At 41.5% G+C, this 18,510-nt stretch overlaps 1 protein-coding gene across 3 annotated transcripts in view; it reads left to right on the top strand.

Moving 5' to 3' along the window:
* SLC25A13 (solute carrier family 25 member 13) overlaps window positions 1–13,525 on the top strand; it is a 185,258-nt gene extending 171,733 nt beyond the window's left edge. For all 3 annotated transcript variants that reach the window (XM_055307442.1, XM_055307441.1, XM_055307443.1), the window contains 4 exons: window positions 165–303; window positions 11,752–11,910; window positions 12,006–12,096; window positions 12,364–13,525. In XM_055307442.1, coding sequence (XP_055163417.1) covers window positions 165–303; window positions 11,752–11,910; window positions 12,006–12,096; window positions 12,364–12,550 — 576 coding nt within the window. In that variant the 3' untranslated portion in view covers window positions 12,551–13,525. The remainder of the gene's footprint in view (window positions 1–164; window positions 304–11,751; window positions 11,911–12,005; window positions 12,097–12,363) is intronic.
* Window positions 13,526–18,510: the final 4,985 nt, after the last annotated feature.

The raw sequence follows: 18,510 nt of genomic DNA, 5'->3' as shown, positions 1-18,510 counted from the left end.
GTAGAATTTGGGTTTTTTTTTTTTTTTCTGTTCCCCTTTCAACTTGTGAGTACAAACTTGGTCTTCTCCAGGAATATTGTGTTCTGAGGTAAGTTCCAGAAAAGCTTGATCTTCTCAATGGGATATGTGTTTCATGTGGTTTTTCTTCCTTTTCAAATGTACAGGGTGCCAAAGCATGCTTTCTGCGGGACATTCCTTTCTCGGCCATCTACTTCCCGTGCTATGCTCATGTGAAGGCTTCCTTTGCAAATGAAGATGGGCAGATTAGTCCTGGAAGCCTGCTCTTGGCTGGCGCCATAGCTGGTGAGTGGTCCTCACAGAGTTCTGTTCTCTCTGAGCCCCTCCCATGGCACTGCCCTGGGACTTTTTTGCTTAGAGTTCTTGATAGGGTGCAAATGAGGTGGCTCTAGATTGCTTTGAATACCTCTGAAAAGAAGGAGAAGAAATTAACCTTCTGGCGGATTAGATTAGGCAAGCTTAATTTCTTTTTTTTTTATTTTTTTTTAAATTTATTTATTTATGATAGTCACAGAGAGAGAGAGAGAGAGAGAGAGAGAGAGAGAGAGAGAGAGGCAGAGGCAGAGACACAATACAGGCAGAGGGAGAAGCAGGCTCCATGCACCAGGAGCCTGACGTGGGATTTGATCCCAGGTCCCCAGGATCGCGCCCTGGGCCAAAGGCAGGTGCTAAACCGCTGCGCCACCCAGGGATCCTGCAAGCTTAATTTCTTAACTCCAGAAAAGGCTCATTGAAATTTGGTGCATTTTGTGGTATTGTTGAATTCCAAGTTCTGTATTGTTTCAGAGTTTCGCTTCACAGCATACAGTGATAACTGTTCAGTGGAGAGTTTTTAAAAATATGGATACTTGGGCTTAAAGGTGTCTAACCAAAATAGTACATAAATACTTGTCCAGAATTTAAGCAGTATTTATTATTTAATAACCTTTTTAAAAAGTTTTTAAAGACTATTTGAGAGAGAGTGCCAGCACAAGTGGGTGGAGGAGCAGAGGGAGAGGAAGCAGACCCTTCACTGAGCTGGGAGCCTGATGCGTGGGGCTCCATCCCAGGACCCTGGGATCATGACCTGAGCCAACAGCAGACCCTTAACTAAGACTCCCAGGCCTCTCAATAGTAGTTAATATTTAGATAAAAGTAATGTAGAATCAGGAACAACTCGGTGGAGGAGATCTGATTACTTGTAGCTGTGCTACAGGAACAGGGTATGTTAATTGAACACCAGAGGGAAATAACTCTTGTTTTCAGTGCTACAGCGAATATGTCAATAGAAAAAAAAAAATAGATGAGCAGGAAGGTTGTCTTCTGCATCACAATGTAAATTTCCAGAGGAATATAGCCACAGCAGGAATCCATTCCATCTTTGATGCTCCTAGTTCAGAGACCCTAAAGGCTTGAATGAGCTGGATTTGCTTTCCAGGTGGTGGCAAACATTTAATGAGTTAACAAACCCTAAGGCGGTGGAGGGATGCCTGGGTCCAAAGGTTTTTATAAAGGGGTTGTTCTCCAGAGATTTGTGGCTTGAGTATCAGGAGAACAACCCCCTGCTCTGAGAAGTTGTTTGCTGTTTCTTGGGCCCCCTGTACCTGGGGAGCCCTTGAAGGCAAGAACTCATGAAGCTCCTCTCTAGTTCTTTGTTAATCCCTTTTCTTTTTAAAAGGCAGTGACATTGGTGAATGAGGTAGCGTTGTCCTTTCCTGGCTGCTCAGGGACCTTCCTCCATAAGGGCCACTCTGCCTCTCAAGAAATCATGGTCTTGAGACTAGAATATAGAATTCCCAGGTTTTTGTTTTTTGGGTTTTTTTTTTTTTTTTTTTTTAGATTTTATCTATTCATGAGAAACACAGAGAGAGGGGGGCAGAGACATAGGCAGAGGGAGAAAGAAGCAGGCTCCCTGGGGGAGGCTGATGCAGTACTTGATCCTGGGACCCCCAGGATCATGACCTGAGCCAAAAGCAGGCACTCAATCACTGAGCCCCCCAGGTGCCCCTAGAATTCCTGGTTTTAATCCCAACTTTTCCATTGATTGTGTCCTTTTGTATGTCCTTTACATGTGCATAAATGATAGCATTTTTTCTATCAAAAGGTTATAATACAATGTATTTTGTATTATTTTGTACATTGTATTATATATTACTTATTTGAAATGAGGTAGGACCTTAAGGGGAAAACTGCCATACCACTTGAATAGTGTATTACGTGGACAAGTTACCTAACCTCTCCCAAGCCTCGGTGTCCATGGCTGTGAATGGAGATACTTGTACGGATGACAGTGTGTGCCTGTGAGACAAGCAAGAACCTGTGAAGGACAGAGCGTTGTGCCTAGAATACAGCATATACTCAGTAAGTGTTAGCCAGCATTACATTAAATCCAAGAGAATCTGTCTGTAAATTACTTTAGAAATCAGTCGTAAAACCAGAAGATATATCTGTTAGAGCTCAGATCAAAGTCTAGGGCTCTCTCCAAGCCCTGTTCTCCTCACACTACTAAAAGAGCGCCTGTAACTCTTCCCTTAGAAAAGATAACCACCCAGAAGGAATTTTATCTCCAGGTAGGAATTTCCTAAGTAATCCATGTTACCAGAGCCATAGAAATAACTGGCTGATTTTTTCTCTTTTAAGGTTTATTTTCTTTCTTCTGTTACTTTTTTTATGATTAGGAAAATAATATTGCTAATTGTAAAATATTTGGAAAGTAACGGTAAATAAAAGAACATAGTCTGTTATTCCACACTATAAGATAATCCCTATTTAACATTTCTGCTAATTTGTTTCTCCTTACATAGTTTTTAATAGAGTTATAATCACACTGTGGATATGTGGTTTTCACTTAATTTCATAGCTGAAGCACTATTAGCCATCACAGCAAAATGGTTTATGGCATATGCTGTGGGGCCAGACATCACAGGTTCAAATTCCAGTTTCCAAAATCTTTAAAAAAAAAAGGGGGGGGGACCCCTGGGTGCCTGGTTTGGTGCCTGCCTTCGGCCCAGGGCAGCATCCTGGAGTCCCGGGATCAAGTCCCATTATCTCGGGCTCTCTACATGGAGCCTGCTTCTCCCTCTGCCTGTATCTCTGCCTCTTTCTGTCTCTCTCTCTTTCTGTGTCTCTCATGAATAAATAAATAAAATCATTAAAAAAACAAAACAAAACCAATTCCACTTTCCCCACTTAGACCTGTGTAACCTGAGCAAGTTATGTAACCCCTTTCTGCTTGTTTCTCTATCTGCATAAAAAGTAAAGAATAGTCTTAGTCTCATAAGATCATTCTAGAGATCAGCATATATAAAGTAAATAAATGTAAAGATCCAAGAGAGTACCTGGCACATAATAAGTATTTTTATGTTTTTATTTTTTTAAATATTTTTATTTATTTATTCAGAGAGAGAGAGAGAGAGAGAGAGGCAGAGACACAGGCAGAGGGAGAAGCAGGCTCCATGCAGGGATCCCAACGTGGGACTCAATCCTGGGTCTCCAGGACTGCACCCCAGGCTGCAGGCGGCGCTAAGCCGCTGTGCCACCGGGGCTGCCCATAATAAGTATTTTTAAATGTTAGATAATACTTGGGATCCCTGGGTGGCTCAGCCGTTTGGCACCTGCCTTTGGCCCAGGGCACGATCCTGGAGTCCTGGGATCGAGTCCCAAGTCGGACTCCGGGCATGGAGCCTGCTTCTCCCTCTGCTTGTGTCTCCAACTCTCTCTCTCTCTCTCTCTCTCTCTCTCTATCTCTATCTCTATCTCTGTCTGTCTCTCTCTGTCTATCATGAATGAATAAATAAATATTTTTAACAAATTAATAAATAAGTGTTAGATAATACTTTTATATATCTTTTAAAACGTTATAAACATAATTTTTACCTGCTGCATATTTATCTAGCCCTTAATCTTAGATACTTAGATTTTTTTTTCAAAAAAAAATGTAAATACACTATATTGAAAAAACCATCTTTGTGCTTAAAGGCTTTTCCTCTTTTCTGGGGCATTTCCTTGGAGAAAGAGATTCTCTCTAATGTGAGTGTGCTGGTAAAAAAAAAATATGACTCTTGATTTAATGCATTACCGCATGATTCTTGGAGATAGGAACTGGAACATGCTGCTATTTTAGCCCTGCGGCGACCCTAGTAGCTTTCAGAGTTGTTTTTCAGATACCTTCTCTGTTCGTTATCTATTGCTGCATAGCCGATTTCCCCAAAACTGACCAGCTGGAAACAGCAGACACTGATCATCTCACAGTTTCTTTGGCCTGGGAGCAGCTTATCTGAGGGCCTCTAGCTCAAGGTGTGTCATGAGGTTGCAGTCAAGGTGTCAGCCAGAGGCTCCACTGAAGTTGGGAGGTTCACTTTCAAGGTGGCTTCAGGCAGATGGTGTTGACAAAGAGGCCTCAGTCCCTTGCCACACAGCCTCACTGGTGGTCACCTTGGATGTTCTTGGGACAGTGGCTGACGTCTCCCCCGAGCTAGGTTAGAGAGGGATGAAGGGAGTGGGGAGAAGGGTGGTAAAAAATGACAGAGGAAGGAAGCGAAGCAGTTGCTGCCATGTCTTTTGTGACCAAGCCTCTGTTTCTACACTATCCTGTTGGTTACACCAATCAGCCCTGTGTAACGTACAGGGAGACTGAATAGAGGCAGAGGTGTGAATACAGGAGGTAAAGGTCACTGAGAGTCATTTGGGAGCTGGCAGACATGCTTTATTTTCATTTTATTGTCCACCTTGCCCTTCCCTGCAGTATAAAAAATACAAGACAAACTGTCATTGGTTTTGTTCTTTAAAGAACATGTTAGCCTCAAAACTTGATGGTCTAGCATATTCCTCAAATCTGTGTAAATTCTATCATGAGAACTAGGCTACTTTCTCAGTGTGTAATTACAGAAATCAGAAGCCAGTGGCAAATGTCATAACTATCATTCTCATTGAATTTAGGGATAAGACAAGGACGTGTCTATATTATCCTTGTTTTTCAGGCTTATTCTGGAGGTTCCATTAAATGTAGTAAAAGAAGAAAAAGCAGTGAGAGATACAAATATTAGAAAAGAAGATATGAAACTATCATTTGCAACTGATTGTTTAGCTTAAAATCCAAATAAAATTGCCAAAAAATGTATCAGAATTAGTAAGTATTGTATTTTGTTATAAGATGAGCATAATAGGGACACCTGGGTGGCTCAGTGGTTGAGCATCTGCCTTCGACTCAGGGTGTGATCCCAGGTCTGAGGTTCGGGTCCCACATCAGGCTCCCTGCATGGAGCCTGCTCTCCTTCTGCCTATATCTCTAAGGAAAAAAAAAAGATGAGCATAATAATCTATATCTGGTGATAGGCAATTAACCGATGTCATAGGAGGAAGCCGAACAACCAGCTGCTCAGTGTAGAACCCTGCGGGCAGGCTCAGCCAGAAGGCCAGGAAGATTTCTGTGTAGACGTGTGTTGTACCCAGTGCAACAGTAGCAAGGACAGTGAGCACAAAAATACACAAGTGGGGACTGTTGGAAGATGGATCCGGCCCACATATTCCCTTTGTGGATGCCAGTGAAAGCAAAGCCATTTCCTAGAGAGGAGACACAGGTGGAGTAGGCACAGAATCCCAGGAAGTACATACCAGGGCCAGAGTGATCTGTGTCATTAAGAGAAAGGAGAAAGGCTTATCTCAAAATAAACACACTGAATAGCAGTTGACCACTAACCTTTTAATTGTAATACAGAAATGTCTCATTATTATTTTTATGTGCATTTTATGTAAAATATAATTTTATGTTTAAGTTCCTCTCCTACATAGAGTACGTATATATTTTTTGTTGAACACTTATAAATAAGATGGGTCTGGGATTACATTAATATGATCATGCTTTCTATATTTTGATAGTAATTTCAATTATTCAGTAAGTACTATCTTTTTCTAAAAATTTTATTTGACCTAAAGTTCGATTGCTTTAGCAGGTATTTTAACAGAGGTGGTTGTTGAGATCTCAAAACCTGGAGAATATTGACTTTTCTTTCTTTCTTTTTTGTCTTTTTTTTTTTTTTTAGATTTATGTATCTGGTTGTAAACTGGGAATCATGGAAACATTTCCATTATTTATTGGATAGAGTAAGCCTAACTGATATGTGAATTTATATTCATTGACCAATGTGCCTTAGTGTGTCACGGTGAGAGCTGAAGCAGGGAGCCTGAAATTAAGAAACTAAATTTTAGGGAGGCCTGGGTGGCTCAGTGGTTGAGTGTCTGTCTTTGCTTCCACTCAGGTTGTGATCCTGGGGTTCTGGGATCGAGTCCCATACCGAGCTCCCCACGGGGAGCCTTCTCCCTATGCCTATGTCTCTTCTCCTCTTTCTCTGTGTCTCTCATGAATAAACAAATAAAACCTTAAAAATTTTTTTTTAATTCTCTGCAGTGAACATGTTGCTTCTTGATTAATGAAGGGCATTTCAGTATGGCTTATGTATGATCTCAAAGAAAGGATATCTAGCGCTTCTCAAATTTTAGAGTTTTGTCATACCCAGTGATTTTAACTGTCAGCAGTGAGATAAAGGATAAGTCACCTTAGACTAAGTTATAATTTGGGAGCATCTTTAAGAGCTAATCAATGCATAGATAGGGAATTGCTAACTATGTGTGATTGTCGTGATGCTTTTGCAGATATATTAAAAGAATTAAGTTAGAAGGGAAGTACTGTTGACACAGATTTGTTAATGATGTGGACATAAAGGTCAAGATAATTTCAAAGCAATTCTTAGATCCTTAAAAAAAGTCATGGAGAGATTGAATCAAAGTAATAGACTGAGCATATTCATCTTTCTCTCCTCTTGTCCCAAATACCTTAAAATGTCAGAAAATACATGTTTTAAAACTCCTTTTGGCACTAGAAAATGTCAGCACCAGGCCTCAGAAGGCTGGAGATGGAAGCATATTGACTCTGAAACTAAGCTGGACGGTGCCACAGCCCAGGACACTGGCAGGAAAAACTGCTCTCCATGTAAGAGCAGACCCAGAAAATTTTAACCTCTGAGTGAACAATAGGACACCTAGCTTTGGGGTAGGCTTAAGGTAAATCTTTAACAGGGGTTAAGGAGTGGCACTGGTGGCAGGAAGGTGGGGCTGGGTCCTCGCTGCTTCTTTTTGTCTGGACCTTTAGGCAATGCTTGAATCTAGACCAGGCCAGAGCTATTTTCTGAAGAAAGGCATCACTTGCCTGAGGAGGGCAAGTGTAAGGAATCAGAAGAAAGTAGGGGAAGGCTTAAGGTTCCAGACCTTTACCCTGATGGCCAAAGTAATAAACTAATAGGAGCTCTTCCCAAGAGGGATATAAAATAATGTCTTCTACTTCCAGACTGAAGTGTTCCACCTTTCAGTGACTCGGAAGGTCCCAGCACTGCCAGGCCACCTCACCACCTTCTACCTAGTTAACTAGCCTCCCCCATTTCATAAGGCCCATTGCTGGCCCTCCCCTTCAGGAGAGGAGCCTGAAGGTGAAGCTGACCTAGGGGGTGGTAGAAGCCAGCACTGTACTGATGAGCCTGTTCTTTGAACTTCAGGATCAATAGAGAGCGGGAAGTCCCTCAGACGAGCAACGAGACAAATAAACAGGAATTTCAGGGAAAACAGGCAATTCAGAGACAAGGAGAACTTTTTAAAGAACTATAATTAGGATCTGCAGAGAGAATTGAGAAGAACAGGGTTTTTTGTTTATTGTTTTTTAATGTTTTTTATTTAATGTTCTATTTTTTTTAAGAGGGGGTAGGGGCAGAGGGACACACAGAGAGAGAATCCTAAGCAGGCTCCATACCCGACACAGGGCTCAGTCTCACAACCCTGAGGCCATGACCTGAACCAAAATCAAGAGTCAGGCACTGAACCAATTGAGCCACCCAGGTGCCCCTTGAGAGGAAGAATCTTAAGGAACCTTTCTTGAAAATTAATAGAAGGATCGTCAAAATAAAAAAGCCGTAAATGGTCTGAATGATAGAATGGATATGCTCAAAGAGCAAATTAGACATCTAAAAAGTGAAGTCACTACAACATGGAGCAAAAATAGATAAAAAAGGAAGAGCAAATGTAAGAGACGTGTAGGATTAGTCCTGGAAGTCTAACATCTACTTAATAGGAGTTCCCTAGACAGAAGTAGTATAAAAGGTGGACACAAAACAAATCATTAATAAAAGTCAACTCATCTTTTCATCTGCAGTCCTGGGTACCTTCAAAATGCCATGGAAAGGATGTCTTGATGGCATTGCCAGGCACACCAGCCTTCAGGAGGGAGGGCATATCTCAAGTTCTTTTCTCCCATAACTCAAAGGTTACACTTCACAGACATGCCTGAAGCAGAGTGAAAAGTGAATATAGGAAAGGAGAAAGTAGGAGCTATATGAAACAGAGCAAATAAAAGGTTAAACCTGAGAATAGATTTAAATAACTGGTGACTTTAGTGTATGTATTTTTATGTAAGAAGGCCTTGTTGGCAAAGGGTGCAAGTAAATGCTAATTTATTATACATACAGTAATTATTGTACCTCTGTGATAAATGTATATTAGGAAGGGATGGAGATCAAAAGGGAAACAAACAACTAGAAGTAGAGAAAATGAAAACCACAGTATAGGATATCAGAAATAAATCTAATAACCACAATTATAACCATGATTGAATGGATTCAGTGCCCCTAGTAAAAACAAATGCTTATTTTAGATGAGTTGTGAAAGGAAATCTAGTCATCTGAAGTTTGAGAAAACAGTGACATAGAACAACTGAAAGAGAGCAGGTTGAAAAATATGTATTAGGCAAATACCAAAAATAAGCAAGTTTAGCAATATTAATGTGAGACAAAATGGAATTCAAGGTTTAAAGAGGCACAGAGGCATATTTTACACTTACAAAAGATAAAATTCCCTAAGAAGATAGTGCCACCCTAAATAAGAGATAATATGAGGCCACCTGGAATTACCAGGAATTGAGTTTATTCGGAACTAGTGGAAGAATCGCAGTGAGGGACCCATGTTCTGGAATAGGCTATAGGCGATTCTGTAGGCAAGAAGTCATAACCGGCATGTAAGCCATAAACTCATTGGCTTGAGCATGAGGACACCTTGCTTGCCACATGTTCATTGGCCAGGAAATAAATCTCAAGTCTTCTGCAAATCAAGCATTTATGGAAAATCAGTCTCTCAGTTGTCAAGCTCCGTTCTTCTGAAGGAGCATGCGTGAGAATCTCCACCTCCTACCCTCTGGTTCCATTTTAAACCGAAATCCTTTCATGGTATATTGCCATCAGCCACTGTGTATTATCAACATACTGTTGTTTTATAAAACCTCAATTTAGCAGTACGATAAGATCATGGCATTTTCTCATTCCAAATCTTGACACTTCTCTTAGAAGCTGATCCATCAAGTAGATACTGCAGATAAGGGTACAGAGGGAATTTGTGAAACTCTTAAACTTGATCCAAAATAAATAGATATTAACTTTGTATCCCATAAACAGAGAAGCACATTCTTTACAAATGCTAATGGGATATTTATGAGAATTGCAAATTTCTTGCTCCAGAGTTGTATTTTGCTGGCTGTGCTTTCTTTCTCTTGTAAATGAACTTTACTTTCTAGGTGTCAAGCCCCCTTTAAGGCGTTATAATTTCATATTGGGCTGGAGAGCACCCCAAATGATTCTTGTCACATAGGTAGGTAGCCCCAAGGTCTCATTATTTGTCTCATCACTGAAGTTTCAGGCAGGCTGCTGTTGAGGAACCTGCAAGGCTCCCTGTTCCCTAGCTGACTCTTGCTCCCCCATCTTTGGGGATAGAGAAAGTGAGACCTCTTGATCAGTGTTGTCTTAACCTCTTGGAAACCAGGAGAGACTAGGCAAATTTGCCAACCCTGGCCCCTAAAATTAGCAGATTTCTTGTGGCCATGCTCTTTCTGGTAGATACTATTTTCCTGGCCTTGCTTTAGAAGGAGCCTGAGGCTGTTCTCTAGGGTCATTTAGTCAGTCTTACATCAGAAATCCTCCATCCACGAAGAGCCATGGTAACTCCAAGGCCCTCACAGCTAGCTGCCAGCCTGGGGGAGGTGAGGGTAGATGGGAGACAGATGAGAGTCCCAGGCAGGATCCCGCATCCCCCCACCCACCCGCACACCATCATCACTATTGCTACTACTTCCACTCAGTTCTGCGAGACAACTTCTCACCCGTTTCTTTTGGCATATTTATTTTATAATCAATATCTTTCCTCCCTGCCCCCTAATACTGCTCTCTTTTTCCATAACAAGGAACTGTTTATGAAAACTAACTGGAGGAGACTTTTTACCCATGTTACTGCCTGTGTGTCTCCCACTGTCACTCGGACATGCCTGCTCACTGTTGCAAGGAGGATTTTACTATATGCCTAAAGCAGACAGCCTGGCTAAACTCTTTCTAAACCAGGAAGTGAAACGTAATGGGTGGTGTGAACACAGTGGGTTTCTAAGCATTTTTCATGTTTCCTCCCATTATGTTGGAGGATAAATTCCTGGCTCAAAGTTAAAATAATTCCTCCAAGTTAAAGGAAATTCAGTATGACTTATTCAGTGAAGCATTGGATATAAAGTGAGCTTTTTCACATGCAAAAAATGTGATATGTTTTATAAAAACGTTACTTAGGATGGGTGTTTGTGAGGAACTCAGTAAAGATAGAAGAGAAAGAGATGCAGTTTAGTAATCTAAATGCAAACTTGTACTGTGCAGATTTCCCCAGGCGCACACGCACACACACACACACACACAATAACTTTAAAGCTGTCTGTTAGAAGGATGAGATGTACTTGTGAGCCAGACCACGTTGGTTTGGACAGAAATTCTTACAGAATTATTAAGCCTTAAAAAAAGCAAAGGAGATTTATGCATCTGCATTTGACCAATTTGGTTTGGAATAGGTTCATAATGGAAAAGTAATAAAACCATAAGAGACAGTGTCTTCTGAGTACAGTCTCACTTTTAAAAAATCTAAACATGGGCTGTCCCATTTTGGATAAAATGACTGTAGAAAATTTCCCATTGGTAATTTTGGGAGAGTTTTGTTGCTGTTATTATTTCTTTTTCATTGATTATCAGCCAGTATAAATTTTCAGCTTTCTGTCAAATATTTTTTCTGGAGATGTCAGTTTTAGGAAAAAGGAATCCTGAAGTATTATCTATGGGAGTCTCTACCTCTGGTCACCAATCCTCCCCCCACTGCCCCCCACACACACCAGTGTTTGCTTAGCCCTCAGTAAAGTCTTTTTCTGGTGTAACTGGAGAGGTTAGGCTTTGGTGGATAGGGGGTGGTTGAATGTGTGTGAGAAGGCACCTCATGTGACTGCCAGCAGCCACAGAAAAGCGTGAAGAGGAAACGCATAACAAACTTCACTTCTGAAAATCGGACCTAATAACTTTGCAGGTTTCTGATTTAGATGGGAAAACAAAAAAGAAAAAGAAAAGCTTTCTCCATTTGTTCCACTTGAAGTAGGGATATTGAAAAATGATTCCTTAAAACCTTTAGCAAATACAATCCTATACCAAAAAGGTTAGGCAGTTGGGGGAAGGGGAGGTGAAGGATGTCTGTGCAGCTTCTGTCCCTGCAGACAGGGTAGTGCTGGCTGTGCTTCTCCGGATGGTGGAAGAGACATTTGATTTCATCAGACTCTTAACTTTCTCTCCACGGCCAGCAGTTCAAAGCACAGTGATTTTTATATAGTGTGAAGGTGACCAGACTGTGATGGTGGTGCCTTTCCTGCAGGCATGCCCGCAGCATCCTTAGTGACCCCTGCTGATGTTATCAAGACACGATTACAGGTGGCCGCCCGGGCTGGCCAAACCACTTACAGCGGTGTGATGGACTGCTTCAGGAAAATACTGCGGGAAGAAGGCCCAAGAGCTCTGTGGAAAGGAGCTGGTGGTATGGAAATAGTTTGTTCTTAACTAAACCTTTCGTATCAGGTAATTTTTTTAAAAATTGAATTAAATCTATTATTTCTCCATTTTTTTCCGAAGCTCGCGTATTTCGATCCTCCCCCCAGTTTGGGGTAACTTTGCTGACATATGAATTGCTACAGCGATGGTTCTACATTGACTTTGGAGGCGTGTAAGTATCCTGCTAAATCTGCAGCCAGGTGGCAGCTCCTCCAACACTCAGTGCTCATTAAGAAGGGTATGTCAGTCTCATTCCTGTGATGTAATAGGAAAGATACAGGAAAATATTGAAACCATGTGACCAAACTCATTTCAAAGGGGAAAATACAACCGACTAGCATTCCACAACTCCTTTACTTGATGCAGATTTTTGCAACCTTTGAATGTCACTTTTACCAAGGTAAAAAATGATAGATTCTCACCCCATTTCCTCTTTTAGAAAACCCGTGGGATCAGAGCCAGTTCCTAAATCCAGGATCATACTGCCTGCTCCCAATCCTGATCACGTTGGAGGCTACAAACTGGCAGTTGCAACATTTGCAGGGATTGAAAACAAATTTGGACTTTACCTACCTCTCTTCAAGCCACCGGCGTCTACCTCAGCGGTTATCAGTGGAGGCCCATAGGAGGGGCCGTGCTGGCGCTACAGAGTGCCTCGTCTCCAGTGAAACAGTGTCTCCTCCTTTCACTTCCATCTCTTGTTTAAATTTAAGTCGAGGCTTTTTATAAGGTGAAATCATTCATTTTCTGTGTGTTTTCTTAACCAGATCATTGTGAAATTATTCATAATTATTCTTGTGGCCTCTGCTCACAAACCTGTGTTTGTATCTGACATTTACTGGGATTTGGTCAACACTAACACGATTTGGGGGAAGGAGCAAGTCTGAATAGAAGTGAGAGCTGCTCTCCTTGGCTTGGGATTATAGTCCCAAAGAGACTACTGAAAGGCAATCATGGTGCTCAGAGCAAAGTGTTTCATGCATGTTTCAGCTGGTAGGAAGCTGGGTGCATATTTATCATTATAAAAAAAACAACAACACTGGAAGTAATGAAAAAAAAAAAAAGGATCAGAATTAGCCAGCTTGACTTCAGATTTTAAACATATACTAATTCTATTTCTGGATTATATTATGAAGCTTTTATGTGAAACTTTTTTTTTTTTTGTAATGAAAACCACATTGAAGATGTTTAATAATCGTTACTTTGTTAGTGGTATCAAAACTATTAGAGAGGTCTTTTTAGGGAGGTTCTTGAGGCATTGTATCCTGTAGACAGAGAATCCATGAGATGCAGCACCTCTCCTGGGTGTACTCATTTTGAATTACTGCTCATCTGATGCTCACGTACTGTCACTGCCTATTTGAGTAGACAGTGTAGGAAAGCACATGCCCTCTGTCCCAATGCTTGCATTCATGCCCCCTACCACCCTACCCCAGCCCCCAACAGTAGGCACCTATTTGCTTTGAAAAATCCCACTTATTTTTGAATCTTGTAAGATGATTAGAATCTAATAAATGTTTTTATTTAATTTGTGGTGCCTTGCATAATGTTCAGAAGGCTCAAGTGTTTGTGAAGAAGGAAATAAACTATTTTTAAAGCTATTGTTTGCTCTTGTGTATGTCACATGGCGAATGACTGCAGTAATTGTCATTACTGGACTCTGTATGTTTCATTTTCAGGGTGCTTTTATTCATATTGGCATGGCTCTCTCCTCCTGGCCCTTCAAGGTCATGTGTACCCTGATTTTCAGTATGCTGACGTTCAGAGTGAGTAAAAGAAATGACATTTCACCCTAGATAAGCAAGGAACCCAACCAACTGACACTTTCTCTCTGGTCATCCTCAGTGCTTTGGGCAGTTGCTTAACCATGAGAATTAATAAAAATTTTCATTTTATAATGTGAAGTTTCACTGGAAGGTGGGCATGAAAACTGGAATGAAATGGCAGTTGTATTTTCTAATCTACTCTGATCCTTCCTCATAAGAAAACCAGACATCGCTGTATCTGACATTTGCTGGTATTGGGCCAACACTGTCATTTGGGGAACGGAGCTAGTCTTGAACAGAATATGGGTTTTTTAGACTTCTCAGACTCTGAAGAGGCTGCTGAGAACCTGCAAGCAGTCAGTTTGAACCGAGTCTCCAGAATTTCCCTCCAGGAGAGACAGCTGCGTTGCAGTCTCCATCATACTTCTCTATCAACAGGTTGTCATTAAAAGTTACTGTTCAAAACTGGGGAGTATCAGAACAAAACAAAATTGTGAAGCATCAGCACCATCCATGGGTCTGATTTTTTTTTTTCCCTAAGTGAACAAAAGCTTTATTAGCCTCGCCAGAAACAGAAAGTATATATCTGTGGCTCCCTTTGAAAAACTAAAATGAAAACCACTCTCTCTGTCTACCCATCCTCACCCCCCATCCGTGCTCAGTGTGAAAAGTGATCAGTAGTTCTGTTTTGTTTTTTTTTTAAGAGTTTATTCATTTATTCATGAGATAGAGAGGAAGTGGGGGCACAGGGATACAGGCAGAGGGAGAAGCAGACTCCATGCAGGGAGCCTGACATGGTTCTCAATCCCAGGACTCCAGGATCATGCCCTGGGCCGAAGGAAGGCACCAAACCACTGAGCCGCCCAGGGATCCCCAGTAGTTCTGTTTTAATCTCAGAGACCAGTCACAAAACTCCAAATATGTCTTAGAATTTTGGGTGATGTTGCAAGAACAAATCACTCAAATGTTGGTATTTTGCGTGTGGACAGAAGTCCCTCCGTGAAAAATCTCTGTTCCTTTTGTTCACTTGCTAGAATTTGACAGAAGATCAAGTTTTCATAGTAACAACAGTGACCCAGATCTCAGAAAAGGTGCGTTTATTGTACCTGCTGCTTTTAAGAGTTATCGCTATATTTACCTGTAGCTGAGGGTGATTTTCTGCAGTAAAGAAGAAACCAGAGAAGCCAGAGGAGATAGGGCCAGAGGGCTGTGTTTCTTTAAAATCCCTGGCTGTTTCTGTTCAGAATAGGCAGTGACTTGAGACACTTTGAAGGAGGCCTAATTTCCATCTGAGTTCTGCTCAGTGGGTGGCGTGACTGTGACATCCTTGAATAGTTCTGCAATCACCGTGTGGTGAAAACCAGTCAAATTTGTTCTGGGTTTTCCTTCTTCCTGAAGTGACAGCACAGTACGTCGGCAGTGCCGGCAGTACCGTGGCTGCTGTTCATGCAGCCAGGCATTTCCCTCCTTAATGCTGAGGAGCTGAAAGATGTGTAAGTCCCCACAAGCTGCCTGCCCGTCCCAGGGGGCCAGCTTCCCCCTGCTGTGCTGGCCAGGCCATGGAGTCTTTCAGCTCTGCCCTTGGTCCACCTCCTGTTGCTTAGGGCATGGGGGTAGAGGCCTGATTTTTGTAGCAGCTTTTTTTTTTTTTTCAAGGAGGAGAAAAAATGTGAAGCTGACCACAAAGTGAACACACTGATTCTTGGGTTCCAGTCGTGGCTGGATTTCTTGAGGCTGGGTGGCATGCTGTCGCCAAGCTCATGCTACACCTCATAACCCACAACCATTTGCTGAGCTCCCTGGGGTCGCCTTAATCCCAGCAGCCAGGGTTGCACAGGGGAAAATAAGAATTCTGGCACAGAAAGGAGTCATTTAAGTGCTTATTGCATTTCAAGCTTCAGTTTTTACTTAGCTAAAATATTTACCATTGCTGGAAAACAATGTTTAAAATTTTGTGCTTATATGTTATTTAATGGTGTGGCCTATGTAAACCTCAGGATGCTTACATTTTGACAGTCTTCTGGAAATGTTTAACAGCACATAACTCAGGGAGCAGGGAATAAAAACGAGAAGAAATTGTGCTTGAAACTATTTGTAACCCCGTCCAGCTAGGTCTTCAGCAAGTCACGTTGAAATTCTTCAGGTAGAGGGAGGGAAGCCTCCGGTAATGGAATTTGATGAGTCCTGTCTTGTGGCCCCATTTATCAGCCTTGTAGATAACCCTCTCCTCTAAAAGTCATCATGTGCCTTTTTACCACAGAAGCCATTCTTTAGGGGATGAATTTGTATCTTTGCCACTGAGTAAAAGCCCATTTTAAATTCAGGGTAATCAAATGCTTTCAGGATGTGGATTTTTCCAAAGATTTTTTTAAAAGACATGTTCACTGGTAAGAGCATTGAAATGTTCTTTCCACAAATGGTACTGCCCACAGAGGGGGTGTGCCTTTTTTGTTTTACCTTTCGGGAATAGCCCAACCCTTACCCAAGAGTTCTATTTTCAATGTTAGGAAGACCTCAGGGGGTCCACTGCTTCATTTTCAAGGCCAAGGCAGCTAAAAGCATTGTACCTCTGTCTTTTAAAACTGTGACAGTTTTTAGTTTGAACGCCCAGACTGGGCTGTAGTAGGGACTGAGGCTTTTGTTCGAAAAAGTTGTTGGAACTTAGTAGGCTCTTGGTTATTATTTTGAAGGGTGGGTGAATGGATTTTCGAGAAATACGTATTTTTTTCCCAATGAGCAATCTCTATTATTTTCCTGCTTTTTATAGGCCTTTTCTCCTGCTGGAGTTCAAGCCATAACTGAAAACCATCACAGTCTTCTGTATTGATCACATACTTTAGAAGTTGTAAATACATCTTTTATTAAAGCTACAGCTATTTAAAATTGGTGTTAATTACTTACATTGATTGATTCAGGAACTGTCATATAAACAATATTTAAAGTTCCTGATCATTGTTAAAAATAAACCTTTGAGAAATCATATCTTTCGAGATTAGTGCTACATTAGGGTTGAGATATGTCATTTAATAGTTTTTCTTATCAATGAATATTAGTTATTTACAACTCATTCTATTCCTCTCACTGCCTGTTGTTTATGTGTCCGTAGGAGCACAGTGGCAAGCTTTCCTTAGAAGCTGCTGAGGACAACGGGAACCCTCTTTCTCAAAAGGGTTTGTTTTTAGCTAATGCATTTGACTCCAAAAGAGAGTCCAAATGGAACACTCGGCTTTCATCTGCTGGGGTAACCTAATAAAATAATGTTTGTTTTTAGATTCCCGGCTGTTAAGGGGGTTTTGCTCAAGGCAAAACCACAGTCCCCTTGAATAACTTCAGAAGGAAAGTTAAGAAGACACACTAATTGTGCCTGTCTGAGGCTTGCCTCTCCTGGGTCACAGGCACACCCCCAGCACACTGGTCTGGCCATCAGGGCTTCAGTGCACACCATCACTTTGATTCCATTAGCCAGGGCTCCTTCCCCTTTGCAGGATGCTTCATTTGGCAGTGGAGCAGTTCTAAGGTGACTTTAAAATAGATTCAGGCTCTCAGAACAGATTTGTGCAAGTGTACCATAGTCTGTCCTGTATGGTGGGGAGAAGGAAATTCAGCCTAAAGAAAACATTGTTCCCTATCTCGTATCACCTCCTTCCACCTCTTGCTCTTGCTCTGGTCTTGCTCTGGTCTTGCTGGGCTGCTTTCAAAAGAGAGAGGGGCGAGTCATTCTGCCTCCACCCTGGAGTTCTTTGGCCACTAAGAACTTATTAAATATGAGGTATTACATGCCAGGCATGATCTCATTAAATCCTCCCCACAGCCCTTAAAGTAGGTACAGTTCTTTTTCCTATGCTACAAATGAGGAAACCTCAGACTCGCAGAGGCAAAGCATCTTGCTCGTGATCTCTCAGCTAGCAAATGAGGAGGCTGGGATTTAAATCTAGGTCTGGTGGCAGCCCAAGCTCTGTTCTTTACCTACAAGGGTTTCTCAACAAGACTCAGTTCAGGACCTTCTTATGACAATCTTTGCCCAGAGTTTCTTACTTCCCCCAGTTCTTAGAATCAGAGGTGTCATTCCTAGCTTAGAGTGGAAGGAAAGGGTGATCACTGATTATTTACCGTAGTAAGTACATTTCCTAATTCAAAGAATTCTAGAGCCTGAGGACTAGCTGAGTCCTCACAACCCTTTCAAGGTTCATCCTTTTTTTTTTTTTTTTTTAAAGATTTTACTCATTTGAGAAAGAACAAGCAGGGGGAGGGGCAGAGAGAGAGGAAGAAGCAAGTTCCTCACTGAGCAGGGAGCCCAACTCAGGGCTCGATCTAAGAACCCTGGGATCATAACCTGAGCTAAAGGCAGACGCTTAACCCACTGAGTCACCCAGGCGTCCCAAGGTTCATCTTAAACTATTTTATGACCTATTATAGTCAGTAAAGAGAGGATTAAGGTAAACTTAAGGCATTTGCCCCATGAGTTTAAAATGGAAAGGTAATGTGGAAAAAGATAAATTTACAGTCTGTTACAATGCAATGCGATATGATGTGAACTGAATTGGACCATCTTAAAAATCTCTACTATAATTAGAAAATGCCATTCTTCAACAAAAGTTGGAAATAATGGAAAACCAAGTTAAAAGTAAATATCTATGGGTATTTGGCCTCAAAGTGTGTCTGGAGGGAATGGAGACAGTTTACAGAATGTGGGATTTGCTGGAATTACTTTTGGACATAAAATCTCCATCACCACTAATGGTGGAAAAGCCTGACTCTATTCCCAACAAGGACCCTGTGCTCAAGTCAAAGGAGAAGACATGTACCACTGCACTCTGCTG

This window comes from Nyctereutes procyonoides, unplaced genomic scaffold (genome assembly GCF_905146905.1).
Source record: "Nyctereutes procyonoides isolate TBG_1078 unplaced genomic scaffold, NYPRO_anot_genome, whole genome shotgun sequence".
Classification (NCBI taxonomy): Eukaryota; Metazoa; Chordata; class Mammalia; order Carnivora; family Canidae; genus Nyctereutes; species Nyctereutes procyonoides.
Note: the sequence above shows the minus strand (reverse complement) of the source record. Positions and strands in the feature narration are given on the sequence as shown.